The sequence below is a fragment of the Cherax quadricarinatus genome, chromosome 46 (genome assembly GCF_038502225.1).
Source record: "Cherax quadricarinatus isolate ZL_2023a chromosome 46, ASM3850222v1, whole genome shotgun sequence".
NCBI classification, from domain to species: Eukaryota; Metazoa; Arthropoda; class Malacostraca; order Decapoda; family Parastacidae; genus Cherax; species Cherax quadricarinatus.
Genome location: NC_091337.1, coordinates 6,050,322 through 6,069,433, shown reverse-complemented (window position 1 = coordinate 6,069,433; position 19,112 = coordinate 6,050,322). Strand labels below are relative to the sequence as shown.

Sequence of the window (19,112 nt, the reverse complement as noted above, 5' to 3'; positions counted from 1 at the left end):
ACAGTTTGCTACAATCATATGCACAATAAGAAAGGTTGCTAATGAACAAATGGTACAATTTCAAAAGTGAGACTTATTATTTGAAACTGATTCGTTGCTCTTCAGTTTTGTGGAGTGATTGAACAGAGATGAAGATACAGCAAGCTACGTACTTAGTTACAGTAGAAATGCTATATGACAAGATGTATTACTTTCTTATGCTATTCATTATACATTATTGCAGCAAGACAGTTGCTGGTTAATAGAGAAGGATATCTTCATATATTGGTAGTTCTACTCTAGTAGCTTCTATGTTATACAGTGGAACTCCAGATTTTATACACACTGAATATCATACGTTTCGGATTTAGACCACTTTTTTGGGTGAAATTTTAGTCTGGATTTCATACCACATCCCAGAAATTGTCTGTATCAGATACTTCCCCCTGGGCCACATTCGTAACTCGCTCTTGGGCACATTAAATGTTTTATTTTAGGTTAATATAGACATTTTCATTAATCCATCTATGATATTTTCTTCAAAATTATACAAGAAACACGTTACATAGCATATAAACATGCAGTGTTTGTACTATCAAGGGGTGACTTGGTGGAGGGAAAACATTACGTTTTCTCTGGTCCAGCATTAGAGAAAACTGTATGAATCTGCGCATGGCCCAGTCACCGCCCTTAATACACTTCACATAACACTTTTGTTTACCATTCTCGGCTTGAATTATTCGTTACTTCTCCCTTTGTTTATGATGGCATCTAAATGTAGTTGTTAGAAATTATTAAACTCAGTGAACATGGTATGTCAATGGTAATAATATAGCTGTGGGCCACAGTGTATGTAGCTGGTAGGTATAACCCAGGCAGATGTAGTCTGCCTGGGATCTAGTCTGTCTGGGACTGCAAATTAATACTACTCACCTCTTGCCCTATATTAAGACTACAAATATTTTAAGGTAAGTAATGAATGTACTATGTATGTATTTTACTTTTTATTGTGTTTTAATGCCTAATTCTATTACTAACTTGATATAAGTTAGTGTAAACTTGACATCCCTATTCCTGTTGTGGAATCTATTGTGGCTTTGGGGAAGTCCATGGGGTTGGATGTGAGTGACCAGGATGTGGAAGAGTTGGTGGATAACCACAGAGAAGAGCTAACCACTGAAGAGCTGCAACACAATAACTATTCTTTATAAAAAAATTTTTTTTTTAATATTTTTGGGTGTCTGAAATGGATTAATTGGATTTACATTATTTCTTACAGGAAATATTACTTTTGTTTTCGTACGTTTTGGATTTAGACCGACCTTCTGGAATGGATTAAGTACAAAATCCAGAGTTCCACTGTACTTAGAAATATGGTTTTTGAATTGCCATAATAGGAAAGTGTGGTGAACTCTATTTCTTAAGCCATGTAAATGTAAAGAAATGTTTTATTTGCAGTCCTTTCAGTTTTACTTACTGCTTTAAAATTTTGAGAAAATTAAAATTTATTTATCTTTACTATGGAAGAGCCTTTGAGAATTTTGAAAAGAATGGGTAAAATAGGAATATAGTAGTAACATAATTTAAAATTTTTGCTATACACATATAAGGTATATACAAAAGCTTCAAAAGAAAAGTAGAGTGGAAAAAACAAGGTAAAAGAAATTAGTAAAATATGATGAAATAGAGAAGAGCTTTTGGCACCATCAGTATATAAAAAAGAAAGATGCAGAAATTAATTTAAAAATATTTTATTAAGATCAGTAAATATCCTCTGTGTTTAGAATGTGCTTTTAAGAAAAGGTGGTGAAATAAAACTACTAGAAACTTTATTTTTTTTTTCTTTTCTCCAACAAGTTGGCCGTCTCCCACCGAGGCAGGGTGGGTGACCCAAAAAAGAAAGAAAATCCCCAAAAAGAAAATACTTTCATCATTATTCAACACTTTCACCTCACACGTAATCACTGTTTTTGCAGAGGTGCTCAGAACACAACAGTTTAGAAGTATATACGTATAAAGATACACAACATATCCCTCCAGACTGCTAATATCCCAAAACCCCTCCTTTAGAGTGCAGGCATTGTACTTCCTATTTCCAGGACTCAAGTCCGGTTATATAAAATAACCGGTTTCCCTGAATCCCTTCACTAAATATTACCCTGCTCACACTGCAACAGATCGTCAGGTCCCAAATACCATTCGTCTCCATTCACTCCTATCGAACACGCTCATGCACGCCTGCTGGAAATCCAAGCCCATTGCCCACAAAACCTCCCTTACCCCTTCCTTCCAACCTTTTTGAGGATGACCCCTACTCTGCCTTCCTTCTCCTACAGATTTAAATGCTCTCCATGTCATTCTACTTTGATCCATTCTCTCTAAATGACCAAACCACCTCAACAACCCCTCTACAGCCCTCTGACTAATACTTTTATTAACTCCACACCTTCTCCTAATTTCCACACTCCGAATTTTCTGCATAATATTTACACCACCCATTGCCCTTAGACAGGACATCTCCACTGCTTCCAACTGCCTCCTTGCTGCTGCATTCACAACCCAAGCTTCACACCCATATAAGAGTGTTGGTACTACTATACTTTCATACATTCCCTTCTTTGCCTCCATAGATAACGTTTTTTGACTCCACATATACCTCAATGTAGGTAGTAGGTTGGTAGACAGCAACCACCCAGGGAAGTACTACCGTCCTGCCAGATGACTGTGAAACAAAAACCTGTAACTGTTTTGCATGATGGTAGGATTGCTGGTTTCTTTTTCTGTCTCATAAACACGCTAAGATAACAGGGATATCTTGCTACTCCTACTTACACTTTGGTCACACTTCACAGACACGCACATGCATATATATATATACATACATCTAGGTTTTTCTCCTTTTTCTAAATAGCTCTTGTTCTTTTTTATTTCTTCTATTGTCCATGGGGAAGTGGAAAAGAATCTTTCCTCCGTAAGCCATGCGTGTCGTATGAGGCGACTAAAATGCCGGGAGCAATGGGCTAGTAACCCCTTCTCCTGTATACAATTACTAAAAAAGAGAAGAAGAAAAACTTTATAAAACTGGGTTGCTTAAATGTGCGTGGATGTAGTGCGGATGACAAGAAACAGATGATTGCTGATGTTATGAATGAAAAGAAGTTGGATGTCCTGGCCCTAAGCGAAACAAAGCTGAAGGGGGTAGGAGAGTTTCAGTGGGGGGAAATAAATGGGATTAAATCTGGAGTATCTGAGAGAGTTAGAGCAAAGGAAGGGGTAGCAGTAATGTTAAATGATCAGTTATGGAAGGAGAAAAGAGAATATGAATGTGTAAATTCAAGAATTATGTGGATTAAAGTAAAGGTTGGATGCGAGAAGTGGGTCATAATAAGCGTGTATGCACCTGGAGAAGAGAGGAATGCAGAGGAGAGAGAGAGATTTTGGGAGATGTTAAGTGAATGTATAGGAGCCTTTGAACCAAGTGAGAGAGTAATTGTGGTAGGGGACTTGAATGCTAAAGTAGGAGAAACTTTTAGAGAGGGTGTGGTAGGTAAGTTTGGGGTGCCAGGTGTAAATGATAATGGGAGCCCTTTGATTGAACTTTGTATAGAAAGGGGTTTAGTTATAGGTAATACATATTTTAAGAAAAAGAGGATAAATAAGTATACACGATATGATGTAGGGCGAAATGACAGTAGTTTGTTGGATTATGTATTGGTAGATAAAAGACTGTTGAGTAGACTTCAGGATGTACATGTTTATAGAGGGGCCACAGATATATCGGATCACTTTCTAGTTGTAGCTACACTGAGAGTAAAAGGTAGATGGGATACAAGGAGAATAGAAGCATCAGGGAAGAGAGAGGTGAAGGTTTATAAACTAAAAGAGGAGGCAGTTAGGGTAAGATATAAACAGCTATTGGAGGATAGATGGGCTAATGAGAGCATAGGCAATGGGGTCGAAGAGGTATGGGGTAGGTTTAAAAATGTAGTGTTAGAGTGTTCAGCAGAAGTTTGTGGTTACAGGAAAGTGGGTGCAGGAGGGAAGAGGAGCGATTGGTGGAATGATGATGTAAAGAGAGTAGTAAGGGAGAAAAAGTTAGCATATGAGAAGTTTTTACAAAGTAGAAGTGATGCAAGGAGGGAAGAGTATATGGAGAAAAAGAGAGAAGTTAAGAGAGTGGTGAAGCAATGTAAAAAGAGAGCAAATGAGAGAGTGGGTGAGATGTTATCAACAAATTTTGTTGAAAATAAGAAAAAGTTTTGGAGTGAGATTAACAAGTTAAGAAAGCCTAGAGAACAAATGGATTTGTCAGTTAAAAATAGGAGAGGAGAGTTATTAAATGGAGAGTTAGAGGTATTGGGAAGATGGAAGGAATATTTTGAGGAATTGTTAAATGTTGATGAAGATAGGGAAGCTGTGATTTCGTGTATAGGGCAAGGAGGAATAACATCTTGTAGGAGTGAGGAAGAGCCAGTTGTGAGTGTGGGGGAAGTTCGTGAGGCAGTAGGTAAAATGAAAGGGGGTAAGGCAGCCGGGATTGATGGGATAAAGATAGAAATGTTAAAAGCAGGTGGGGATATAGTTTTGGAGTGGTTGGTGCAATTATTTAATAAATGTATGGAAGAAGGTAAGGTACCTAGGGATTGGCAGAGAGCATGCATAGTTCCTTTGTATAAAGGCAAAGGGGATAAAAGAGAGTGCAAAAATTATAGGGGGATAAGTCTGTTGAGTGTACCTGGTAAAGTGTATGGTAGAGTTATAATTGAAAGAATTAAGAGTAAGACGGAAAATAGGATAGCAGATGAACAAGGAGGCTTTAGGAAAGGTAGGGGGTGTGTGGACCAGGTGTTTACAGTGAAACATATAAGTGAACAGTATTTAGATAAGGCTAAAGAGGTCTTTGTGGCATTTATGGATTTGGAAAAGGCGTATGACAGGGTGGATAGGGGGGCAATGTGGCAGATGTTGCAAGTGTATGGTGTAGGAGGTAGGTTACTGAAAGCAGTGAAGAGTTTTTACGAGGATAGTGAGGCTCAAGTTAGAGTATGTAGGAAAGAGGGAAATTTTTTCCCAGTAAAAGTAGGCCTTAGACAAGGATGTGTGATGTCACCGTGGTTGTTTAATATATTTATAGATGGGGTTGTAAGAGAAGTAAATGCGAGGGTCTTGGCAAGAGGCGTGGAGTTAAAAGATAAAGAATCACACACAAAGTGGGAGTTGTCACAGCTGCTCTTTGCTGATGACACTGTGCTTTTGGGAGATTCTGAAGAGAAGTTGCAGAGATTGGTGGATGAATTTGGTAGGGTGTGCAAAAGAAGAAAATTAAAGGTGAATACAGGAAAGAGTAAGGTTATGAGGATAACAAAAAGATTAGGTGATGAAAGATTGAATATCAGATTGGAGGGAGAGAGTATGGAGGAGGTGAACGTATTCAGATATTTGGGAGTGGACGTGTCAGCAGATGGGTCTATGAAAGATGAGGTGAATCATAGAATTGATGAGGGAAAAAGAGTGAGTGGTGCACTTAGGAGTCTGTGGAGACAAAGAACTTTGTCCTTGGAGGCAAAGAGGGGAATGTATGAGAGTATAGTTTTACCAACGCTCTTATATGGGTGTGAAGCGTGGGTGATGAATGTTGCAGCGAGGAGAAGGCTGGAGGCAGTGGAGATGTCATGTCTGAGGGCAATGTGTGGTGTGAATATAATGCAGAGAATTCGTAGTTTGGAAGTTAGGAGGAGGTGCGGGATTACCAAAACTGTTGTCCAGAGGGCTGAGGAAGGGTTGTTGAGGTGGTTCGGACATGTAGAGAGAATGGAGCGAAACAGAATGACTTCAAGAGTGTATCAGTCTGTAGTGGAAGGAAGGCGGGGTAGGGGTCGGCCTAGGAAGGGTTGGAGGGAGGGGGTAAAGGAGGTTTTGTGTGCGAGGGGCTTGGACTTCCAGCAGGCATGCGTGAGCGTGTTTGATAGGAGTGAATGGAGACAAATGGTTTTTAATACTTGACGTGCTGTTGGAGTGTGAGCAAAGTAACATTTATGAAGGGATTCAGGGAAACTGGCAGGCCGGACTTGAGTCCTGGAGATGGGAAGTACAGTGCCTGCACTCTGAAGGAGGGGTGTTAATGTTGCAGTTTAAAAACTGTAGTGTAAAGCACCCTTCTGGCAAGACAGTGATGGAGTGAATGATGGTGAAAGTTTTTCTTTTTCGGGCCACCCTGCCTTGGTGGGAATCGGCCGGTGTGATAATAAAAAAAAAAAAAATATACCTCAATGCACCACTCACCTTTTTTCCTTCATCAATTCTATGATTAACCTCATCCTTCATAAATCCATCTGCCGACATGTCAACTCCCAAATTTCTGAAAACATTCACTTCTTCCATACTCCTCCTCCCCAATTTGATATCCAATTTTTCTTTATCTAAATCATTTGATACCCTCATCACCTTACTCTTTTCTATGTTCACTTTCAACTTTCTACCTTTACACACACTCCCAAACTCATCCACTAACCTTTGCAATTTTTCTTTAGATCTCCCAAAAGCACAGTATCATCAGCAAAAAGTAACTGTGTCAATTCCCATTTTGTATTTGATTCCCCATAATTTAATCCCACCCCTCTCCCGAACACCCTAGCATTTACTTCTTTTACAACCCCATCTATAAATATATTAAACAACCATGGTGACATTACACATCCCTTTCTAAGACCTACTTTTACCGGGAAGCAGTCTCCCTCTCTTTTACACACCCTAACCTGATCCTCACTATCCTCATAAAAACTCTTTACAACATTTAGTAACTTACCACCTATTCCATATACTTGCAACATCTGCCACATTGCTCCCCTATCCACTCTGTCATATGCCTTTTCTAAATCCATAAATGCAATAAAAACTTCCCTACCTTTATCTAAATACTGTTCACATATATGCTTCAGTGTAAACAAACAAACAAACACACACACACACACACACACACACACACACACACACACACACACACACACACACACACACACACACACACACACACACACACACAGACAGAGAGAGCTAAGGGGAATGTCCTATGAAGAAAGATTAAGGGAAATCGGCCTGACGACACTGGAGGACAGGAGGGTCAGGGGAGACATGATAACGACATATAAAATACTGCGTGGAATAGACAAGGTGGACAAGGACAGGATGTTCCAGGGAGGGGACACAGAAACAAGAGGCCACAATTGGAAGTTGAAGACACAAATGAGTCAGAGAGATAGTAGGAAGTATTTCTTCAGTCATAGAGTTGTAAGGCAGTGGAATAGCCTAGAAAATGACGTAGTGGAGGCAGGAACAATACACAGTTTTAAGACGAGGTTTGATAAAGCTCATGGAGCAGGGAGAGAGAGGGTCTAGTAGCAACCGGTGAAGAGGCGGGGCCAGGAGCTAGGACTCGACCCCTGCAACCACAAATAGGTGAGTACAAATAGGTGAGTACACACACACACACACACACACACACACACACACACACAGATGTATGAATGTGTATATGTGTGTATGTATGTATATGTATGATACACAATGTACAATTGTAAATAACAAAAACATTGGATGTAACAAATGTTTCAGAAGCCTGATGAACAGAACACTTTTTTTTTTATCCAATAACACAGTTGTGTAGCTTGTAGGGTTCCTGACTTTCTGGCAGTTTTCCTTGTCCTCAGGGTCACAGAGGTTTTCATACCAGTCTTTGGCAGTTCATGTAATCCAAGCCTGCTTGCTGAGCCGGTAATTAAGTGGAGACTCTAACTCCCTTAAACACACATGGACAAGTAATTATGACATTGACAAGTAGTGTAATTTGCACTTTTGTGTGCCAGCTTCACTAGCCCACATTTAAACTCTGTGGGTTCCTTCATCTCGGATATAGATTTCTCTGTACTGTAAGAAACATGTGTGTCAATGGCTGGAAAGTATTGACAAAAAGACTGAAAAACAGAAGAACTTTCATTTATAGAGGTAAACAACATTTCGTTTCTAAACTAGATAAATTTATGGCACCCATCTCCCGTATAAAGATGTGTTGTCTGCATTGCATAAATCCAGTGCAAGTTTTTTGCATTACACAGCACATTCTTCATCTTTATTTAACTTGGTTTTCCATCACCTGCATTACTTTCTGCACTTGTCATTTTTTTTAACATATTTTATATGACTAATTTACCCTACTGCAATCACCAGCTGGTACTAGAGGTGTAGAATTAAAATCCTGATCAGGCATTACTGAAATGTATGCAAAATTATCTTGAAAATGTAGATTTCAGATCAAGAGGATGTTGACTGGATGATAATTTTTATGGTTATAGGTGCATGGGTAGGAAGCAGTGAATTTTAATGTTACGGTAGTTTCTAAGGCATCAGATAAATAAGGTTTGACTTCTCTGTTCATAAGAGGCATTTTGAACCTTAATATTATCTTCATTTCCAACTATTTACTTTACCATCTCTCACATAAATGGCAAAACTATGCATATAAGGCATTACAGCGACAGCTGACAGTACTAGTAAGTGTCATATTTTGTTTACTAATTTCTATAATGGTGTTTTTTAAATATTAATTAGTTAGCTGGTTTAAAGAGATCAGCATTTATTTGTTGAGGACTTATACAGGATGGTGCCCAGAAGACCAACTTCTTACATAGTACATGTAATACTTTTTGTTTATTAGAATCTTATGTTTTTAGGAACTGTTGAAATGCATTATGTTCATTGTATTTTTTTTTCTAATGCCCTCCATTAAAGTCTAATTTTTAGTTGAAATAAATTCAAATTAGATTATAACATTTGTTGCTTAACAATCTTTTTATTTTTCAATATTAACTGTTAAGATTATTTTGTTAAATTAATTACACCTGAGACTTTAAGTGGATGACAACTTTTTAAATGTTGTAGCCAAGTTTTTGTGTAATGCTTCTTTGAACTAATTGTTACACTATATGTACCACCTTATAACAGATGAACAGCAAGTGAACCCACCCTCACTCCGGGACACAATTGCGCCAAGTGAGTCTGATGCCACCCTAGTACCTGGCTCTGACTTTCCACCCTCACCTTGTGTGCTGCTTACCCTTTTCCTTAAACTGTTAAATGTGCTTTTGTGTAAAATAGTTTTTATTTTTTTAAATTTCCTGCTGCTCAACCTGGCACATCTCGAGCACTCTTCCAAACCCAAAGCAGCCTATGTACAGTTAACATTTATTTTACTTATCCTGCACATGTACCTTAACACTTAGACTTACAAATTGTTGAGGTTAACCACCTAAAGAAAGCATTAACCACTCAAGATCTGGCTACCTCTTCACAGTCTTGTCATTGTTAACAGTTCACTTTCAATCCCTTTGATAACACTAACTTCCTGTAAATATAATACTATAATATTCTCAATTTTCACAGGTAATCCCTTATGTTTGTTGTAAATATTTAACAAAAATGGAAACTGATTACAGTACATCTAATTTAACTTAATAGTGACTTGAGGCTCATGAATGGCTGACTTATAAAATTTTACAGACATGGAACAGTTTCGTAGATGAACAACCTTGTCTCGTCTCGTGCTTTTGTTCGGTAGAGATAAATTAAAATTCTTCATATATCTCTAACTAAAAGCCTGAAAGAAAAGAAATTAAATTTCCATTTATCTAATATTTTCTAAATTAAACAAGATTAATCAAGTCTATTATCCCATGCATTTGTATAATGCTAATACAGTATGTAGGTTTTTATAGCAAAGCCTTTATATTACTGCAGCGAACACATCTCTCCTTTAATCATATACTTACCTATTCAGGAACTGTGTAAAATCTCTTTTAGCCTTCCTATTTCATTCTACCTTGATTCACCTTCCTAACAACTAGCATATACAAGTACAGTGGTACCTCTAGTTTTGAACGGCTCCCAACTTGAACAATTATGTAAGTGTATTTTTGTGAGTGCTTTTGTAAGTGTATTTTTGGAGGTCTGAAATGGACTAATTTAATTTACATTATTCTTTATGGGAACAAATTCGTTCAGTATCAGCACTCGAACAGCCTTCTGGAACGAATTAAGTTTATAACTCAAGTTTACCACTGTATATTATTCTGATTCTTTTTTTTTTTTTTTTTTTTTTTTTTTTTTTTTTTTTTTCATTCTTCTTTGCTAGCCTCTCTGACTCTCTACTATTAGTTTTAATCTCTTGATCTGTTGTAATTTAACCCACATTGTTCTTGAAAGTTTGGGTGAATAATAACTTTATTTATTTTTTTTATTTTTTTTTTTTTTTTTTTTTTCAACAAGTCGGCCGTCTCCCACCGAGGCAGGGTGACCCAAAAAAGAAAGAAAATCCCCAAAAAGAAAATACTTTCATCATCATTCAACACTTTCACCACACTCGCACATTATCACTGTTTTTGCAGAGGTGCTCAGAATACAACAGTCTAGAAGCATAAACATATAAAGATACACAACATATCCCTCCAAACTGCCAATATCCCAAACCCCTCCTTTAAAGTGCAGGCATTGTACTTCCCATTTCCAGGACTCAAGTCCGACTATATGAAAATAACCGGTTTCCCTGAATCCCTTCACTAAATATTACCCTGCTCACACTCCAACAGATCGTCAGGTCCCAAGTACCATTCGTCTCCATTCACTCCTATCTAACACGCTCACGCACGCTTGCTGGAAGTCCAAGCCCCTTACCCACAAAACCTCCTTTACCCCCTCTCTCCAACCCTTTCGAGGACGACCCCTACCCCGCCTTCCTTCCCCTATAGATTTATATGCTTTCCATGTCATTCTACTGTGATCCATTCTCTCTAAATGACCAAACCACCTCAACAACCCCTCTTCTGCCCTCTGACTAATACTTTTATTAACTCCACACCTTCTCCTAATTTCCACACTCCGAATTTTCTGCATAACATTTACACCACACATTGCCCTTAAACAGGACATCTCCGCTGCCTCCAACCGTCTCCTCGCTGCTGCATTTACCACCCAAGCTTCACACCCATATAAGAGTGTTGGTACTACTATACTTTCATACATTCCCTTCTTTGCCTCCATAGATAACGTTTTTTGACTCCACATATACCTCAACGCACCACTCACCTTTTTTCCCTCATCAATTCTATGATTAACCTCATCCTTCATAAATCCATCCGCCGACACGTCAACTCCCAAGTATCTGAAAACATTCACTTCTTCCATACTCCTCCTCCCCAATTTGATATCCAATTTTTCTTTATCTAAATCATTTGACACCCTCATCACCTTACTCTTTTCTATGTTCACTTTCAACTTTCTACCTTTACACACATTCCCAAACTCATCCACTAACCTTTGCAATTTTTCTTTAGAATCTCCCATAAGCACAGTATCATCAGCAAAAAGTAACTGTGTCAATTCCCATTTTGAATTTGATTCCCCATAATTTAATCCCACCCCTCTCCCAAACACCCTAGCATTTACTTCCTTTACAACCCCATCTATAAATATATTAAACAACCATGGTGACATTACACATCCCTGTCTAAGACCTACTTTTACCGGGAAGTAGTCTCCCTCTCTTCTACACACCCTAACCTGAGCCTCACTATCCTCATAAAAACTCTTTACAGCATTTAATAACTTACCACCTATTCCATATACTTGCAACATCTGCCACATTGCTCCTCTATCCACTCTATCATATGCCTTTTCTAAATCCATAAATGCAATAAAAACTTCCCTATCTTTATCTAAATACTGTTCACATATATGCTTCAATGTAAACACCTGATCTACACATCCCCTACCCACTCTAAAACCTCCTTGCTCATCCGCAATCCTACATTCTGTCTTACCTCTAATTCTTTCAATTATAACCCTACCGTACACTTTTCCTGGTATACTCAGTAAGCTTATTCCTCTATAATTTTTACAGTCTCTTTTGTCCCCTTTCCCTTTATATAAAGGGACTATACATGCTCTCTGCCAATCCCTAGGTACCTTCCCCTCTTTCATACATTTATTAAACAAAAGTACCAACCACTCCAACACTATATCCCCCCCTGCTTTTAACATTTCTGTCATGATCCCATCAGTTCCAGCTGCTTTACCCCCTTTCATTTTACGTAATGCCTCACGTACCTCCCCCACACTTACATTCTGCTCTTCTTCACTCCTAAAAGATGGTATACCTCCCTGACCAGTGCATGAAATTACTGCCTCTCTTTCTTCCTTAACATTTAAAAGTTCCTCAAAATATTCTCGCCATCTTCCCAATACCTCCATCTCCCCATCTACTAACTCCCCTACTCTGTTTTTAACTGACAAATCCATATTTTCCCTAGGCTTTCTTAACTTGTTTAACTCACTCCAAAATTTTTTCTTATTTTCATTAAAATTTCTTGACAGTGCCTCTCCCACTCTATCATCTGCTCTCCTTTTGCACTCTCTCACCACTCTCTTTACCTTTCTTTTACTCTCCATATACTCTGCTCTTCTTATAACACTTCTGCTTTGTAAAAACCTCTCATAAGCTACCTTTTTCTCTTTTATCACACCCTTTACTTCATCATTCCACCAATCACTCCTCTTTCCTCCTGCCCCCACCCTCCTATAACCACAAACTTCTGCCCCACATTCTAATACTGCATTTTTAAAACTATTCCAACCCTCTTCAACCCCCCCACTACTCATCTTTGCACTAGCCCACCTTTCTGCCAATAGTCGCTTATATCTCACCCGAACTTCCTCCTCCCTTAGTTTATACACTTTCACCTCCCTCTTACTTGTTGTTGCCACCTTCCTCTTTTCCCATCTACCTCTTACTCTAACTGTAGCTACAACTAAATAATGATCCGATATATCAGTTGCCCCTCTATAAACATGTACATCCTGGAGCCTACTCATCAACCTTTTATCCACCAATACATAATCTAATAAACTACTTTCATTACGTGCTACATCATACCTTGTATATTTATTTATCCTCTTTTTCATAAAATATGTATTACTTATTACCAAATTTCTTTCTACACATAGCTCAATTAAAGGCTCCCCATTTACATTTACCCCTGGCACCCCAAATTTACCTACTACTCCCTCCATAACATTTTTACCCACTTTAGCATTAAAATCCCCAACCACCATTACTCTCACACTTGATTCAAAACTCCCCACGCATTCACTCAACATTTCCCAAAATCTCTCTCTCTCCTCTACACTTCTCTCTTCTCCAGGTGCATACACGCTTATTATAACCCACTTTTCACATCCAATCTTTATTTTACTCCACATAATCCTTGAATTAATACATTTATAGTCCCTCTTTTCCTGCCATAGCTTATCCTTCAACATTATTGCTACTCCTTCTTTAGCTCTAACTCTATTTGAAACCCCTGACCTAATCCCATTTATTCCTCTCCACTGAAACTCTCCCACCCCCTTCAGCTTTGTTTCACTTAAAGCCAGAACATCCAGCTTCTTCTCATTCATAACATCCACAATCATCTCTTTCTTATCATCTGCACAACATCCACGCACATTCAGACTTCCCACTTTGACAATTTTCTTCTTCTTATTCTTTTTAGTAATCTTTACAGGAAAAGGGGTTACTAGCCCATTGTTCCCGGCATTTTAGTTGACTTTTACAACACGCATGGCTTACGGAGGAAAGATTCTTATTCCACTTCCCCATGGATATAAAAGGAAAATTAATAAGACCAAGAACTATTAAGATAAAATCAAAGAAAACTCAGATGAGTGTGTATAAATAAATGTGTACATGTATGTGTAGTGTGACCTAAGTGTAAGTAGAAGTAGCAAGACATGCCTGTAATCTTGCATATTTATGAGACAGACAAAAGACATCAGCAATCCTACCATCATGTAAAACAATCACAGGCTTCGTTTTACACTCACTTGGCAGGACGGTAGTACCTCCCTGGGTGGTTGCTGTCTACCAACCTACTACTATTTTATTTATTTATTTAGTAATTTAAGCATACAAACAGAGGTACAAAAAATACAGGTAAGAGCAGTATGCCAAAGCCACTTATATGCATAGCATTACGGGCTGGCTTAAAATTAACTTAAGATTAACTAAGCAATGATGAAATCAGTGATAAAACATTATTGTAAACAGATAACTATAAAGCACAAATGAGTATTACAAAGACAGGTCATATGGTTGCTTGCATTGCTGTACATTCAGTCGAATGGAGTATTCTGTTAGGTAGTGTATTTAAAAAAATAATAAAGTTAGATTGGGTCCTAGGTTTAACATTTGTGTGATATAATTGTGAGCAACATATAGGATATACAATTTATATGGTTCAGTTATTCAGTATTTATTTGGTTTTGAGTGAGTAAGTGATCTTTGAGAAGAGACTTGAATTTATAAACAGGTAGTGTTTCTTTTATATTTACAGGTAATGAATTCCAGATTTTAGGGCCTTTTATGTGCATTGAGTTTTTTGCATTGAGGAACATCAAAGAGTGATCTGTGCCTTGTGTTATGGTCATGTGTTCTGTTGAGGTTGGCAAGGAGATGTTTGAGGGGAGGGTTAATATCAGAGTTAAGTGTTCTATGTATGTAATAGGTGCAATAGTAAGTATGGATGTTTTGTATGGTGAGTAGGTTGAGTGTTTTGAATATTGGTGGAGTGTGTTGCCTGTAGTGAGAATTTATCATTCTAACTGCAGCCTTTTGTTGGGTAATTAGTGGTCTGATATGGTTAATTGTTGTTGAGCCCCATGCACAAATTCCATAGGTGAGATAGGGGTAAATAAGAGAGTGATAAAGGGCCAGGAGGGCTGACTGTGGAACATAGTACCGTATCTTCGATAGTATGCCTACAGTCTTGGAGATTTTCTTAGAAATTTGTTGTATATGTGTATGAAATTTGAGTCTATTATCGAGGTGGATTCCTAGGAATTTTCCCTCTGTTAGCTTTGTGATAGGTGATCCGTTTATTGTTATGTTAAGAGGTACATCTGTAGCTCTGTTACCAAACTGAATGAAGTAGGTTTTGTCAATGTTTAGTGTAAGTTTGTTAGTCCTCCAGTTATTTTTCAGTTAATTTACAAATTGAAAACCATAAACAATGTTAAAGTGCCATTCAAAAATGTTCATTTCTTAGAAAAATATACAATTCTCCAGTTCATATCATAGATTCTTACTGTTTCATGTTTTCCAGTATTCACTTGATTTAAGAAAAAGAAACTGCTTGTTTTATCCTGTATCATCATTGGTTTGTCTTACTGAAAAAAAAAAAGGAGAAACTCAATCAGTACACAACCCTTCATTAAAGTGCAATGGAGAGATTGATCCTTGAACCCGAGATATGCCCTTGCACCTTAGAGGGCCATAAAAATTCTCCATCTGCTGAGTTACAATTATTTTAAATTTTCAGCATATTAATTGAGTTAGAGGAGACAAGGACCATTATTTTTTTACTTGAAGTATCTATATTCTGTATATTTAAGTATATTTAACCTTTTCAAGTTTTGTGCTTCTAAGACAATTATCTGCCTTAAAACTATCAAAATTTGTTTTCTGCCTTATATGGATTAGAAATATTTGTGTAGTGATAATTGATCTTTTTTATAATTCATTTTACATTACACAAGAGCCTACTCTGGAGTCTGACATGTTTTTCACAAAATTCACAGTATAATTACAAGACTAAATTTCCAGTTTTTATTCTTGTTTTTCATTCCTATTAATTTTTTTTTTTTTTTTTAACAAGTCGGCCATCTCCCACCAAGGCAGGGTGTCCCAAAAAAAAAGAAAATCCCCAAAAAGAAAATACTTTCATCATCATTCAACACTTTCACCTCACTGACACATAATCACTGTTTTTGCAGAGGTGCCCAGAATACAACAGTTCAGAAGTATATACTTATCAAAAATACACAGTATATCCCTCCAAACTGCCAATATCCCAAACCCCTCCTTTAGAGTGCAGGCATTGTACTTCCCATTTCCAGGACTCAAGTAAGGTTATATAAAATAACCAGTTTCCCTGAATCCCTTCACTAAATATTACCCTGCTCTCACTCCAACAGATCGTCAGGTCCCAAATACCATTCGTCTCCATTCACTCCTATCTAACATGTTCACGCACGCTTGCTGGAAATCCAAACCCCTCGCCCACAACACCACCTTTACCCCCTCCCTCCAACCTTTTCGAGGACGACCCCTACCCCGCCTTCCTTCCCCTGCAGATTTATACGCTCTCCATGTCATTCTACTTTGATCCATTCTCTCTAAATGACCAAACCACCTCAACAAACCCTCTTCAGCCCTCTGACTAATACTTTTATTAACTCCACACCTTCTCCTAATTTCCACACTCCGAATTTTCTGCATAATATTTACACCACCCATTGCCCTTAGACAGGACATCTCCACTGGCTCCAACCGCCTCCTTGCTGCAGCATTTACAGCCCAGGCTTCACACCAATATAAGAGTGTTGGTACTACTATACTTTCATACATTCCCTTCTTTGCCTCCATAGATAACATTTTTTGCCTCCACATATACTACCTCAATGCACCACTCACCTTTTTTCCTTCATCAATTCTATGATTAACCTCATCCTTCATAAATCTATCCGCTGACACGTCGACTCCCCAATATCTGAAAACGTTCACTTCTTCCATACTACTCCTCCCCAGTTTGATATCCAATTTTTCTTTATCTAAATCATTTGATACTCTCATCACCTTACTCTTTTCTATGTTCACTTTCAACTTTCTACCTTTACACACACTCCCAAATTCGTCCACTAACCTTTGCAATTTTTCTTTAGAATCTCCCATAATCACAGTATCATCAGCAAAAAGTAACTGTGTCACTTCCCTTTTTGTATTTAATTCCCCATAATTTAATCCCAGTTTATAAAATGTTGATGGCATAGTTTATATTTCAGTCATTAATATTTGACTGAATAGATCAGGGATATATAGCATTCATGCTTCATCTTAACTATTAAGGTGTTGAATTATATTCGACATTAAAAAATACTTACTTGGCAAAAAAAAATCCTGTACATTTTAAATGTAAAAAGAGATATCAGTATTATTGACACAGATATACTCAGGTGGTCATATCTTGAAGATCTTCACTCGGTTTATTCAACCTATCCTAGCACTACTACTAGCAAATGTTAATTAAGCCTTCACAAAATCCCTACACATTAAAGCATTTTCAGACAGATTTTGCTTCTCTGTTAGAGTAGCTGATTAGAAACTTATCAGAGTTGTTCAGATAGGAATTACTGAATAATTTCAGGAGATTAATAAAGAATAGATATGGAGTGCTGAGGGGAGGATGATGGATGGTTAACAAATAGCAGAATTGCTGAAGGAGTGCAAAGAATTAAGAAAATTCAAAATCTGTACTAAAAGGTCATTACTACCATCAGAGATCTGTCAGAAACACATCTGAACTTAATTTAGAAAATAAAGATGGCCAGAGTGGTGAAAAAAAAAATGACAGAAAAAATCAAAGGGACTTAGAATATTTGAAAAGTAATTTTGGCAAACAGAATAGCAATAATGACAAGGATAAAGTGAGAAATATATTTATATGGATCTTGTATACAGTGCTAACATAATTGGCTAATCTATAAGATTTGAGCTTAGAAATGCTGTAAATAAAAAGGAACAGAAATATTAAAACAAACAAAATTTGAGGAAAATGTACCAAGTTGTGTTCAAAAGCTGTATAGAAAAATTAGAATTAAAAAGAGGGAGGGACATGGTAATACAGTGCTACACTGTTGTTACAGGGTAGGTGGTATAGCAGTGCAGTTCATTATTATAGGTGGGTGTGGCTTAGCAGTGCAGTGCTACACTTGCTATTGGGTTGGTGGCATAGCTGTACAGTGCAAAAGCACTAACCCTTTGGCTGTTTTGGTCATGTATATATGTCTTACGAGCCAGTGTGTTTGACGTATATACAGGTACCATCCGACTTACGACCGAGTTCGGTTCCGACAAACCATTCGTAAGGCGAAATGGATGTAAGTCGAACCTTACTACTGAATATCAACATCTCATTTTTGTAATGACTTTATTTTATTGTTTTATTTTGGTATTTAATTTTTTACTTTACTTTTTATGCTGTTAGTACTGTATTTTATACTGTAAGGTTTAGGATAAACACTGTGTACAACACAAACAGTTGTTTATTTCCCAAAAATTTGGCATAGAAAACATGGTTGTAAGTCGAATGGTTGTATGTCGAGCAGGTCATAAGTCGGATGGTAGGTGTATACTCAAAAATTCTAGCAGCTTCAAATAAGGCGAGAGAAAGTTGGTACTCCCACATGTGAGAGAATGGGTCTGTGTGGTCAGTGTGTGCAGTATAAAAAAAATCCTGCAGCACACAGTGCATAATGAGAAAATGGCAAGTTTGAGGTGTATTTTTGTATAATAGTTATTTTTGTATTCTCGTTTTTTTAGTCTCGTTTGATAGATTGGAAGACATATTATGGAAATAGAGATGATTTTGATTGGTTTCACTATAAAAAGGACCTTGAAATGGAGCTCAAAGTAGCAGAAATGTTCGATTTTTACCCGTGTTCTAGAGTAAACAAATGACATCATTGTCCAATAAATGTCCAACTAGCCATTTTAATATGCAGTCACGAATGAGTTGACATTATTTATGCAATTATTACAATAATGCAGTAGTCTGCATAACAGTAAATCTTCTATTTTTTGTTTGAATAAAAATTCAAAATAGAAAGCGAGAGTAATATAATAGTGGCTTGGCGACATGACTGATGAACAGAGAAAATGTTATTTTAGTGTCAGGAATGTCTGCATTGTTCATTCTGGACCCTATTTTGAAATTGGCATCTTTTTTAATTTGCTTGAAATTGGCCAAATTGCGAATTTCTGACCACGTTATTGGGTAGTTGAAATCGATAAATGGGCAGTTTCTTGTACTCAGTTGATAGAAAAAATGGCGTTCTAAAGAGATAGCTATGAGTTTGGTTGATTGGAACAATAGAATTGACCGAAAATGGGGCTCAAAGTGGGCAAAATCGACGATGTGTAAATATCGCCGAGATTGCTAATTTCGCGAGAGCATAATTCTGTAAGTTTTTCA

At 37.4% G+C, this 19,112-nt stretch overlaps 1 protein-coding gene across 16 annotated transcripts in view; it reads left to right on the top strand.

Moving 5' to 3' along the window:
- LOC128696741 (uncharacterized) overlaps positions 1-19,112 on the top strand; it is a 256,551-nt gene that overhangs the window by 177,545 nt on the left and 59,894 nt on the right. For 12 of the 16 annotated variants that reach the window (XM_070094456.1, XM_070094447.1, XM_070094445.1 and 9 more), the window contains one exon: positions 8,977-9,024. The exons of the other annotated variants lie outside the window; for them this stretch is intronic. In XM_070094456.1, coding sequence (XP_069950557.1) covers positions 8,977-9,024 — 48 coding nt within the window. The remainder of the gene's footprint in view (positions 1-8,976; positions 9,025-19,112) is intronic. 16 annotated transcript variants of the gene reach the window in all.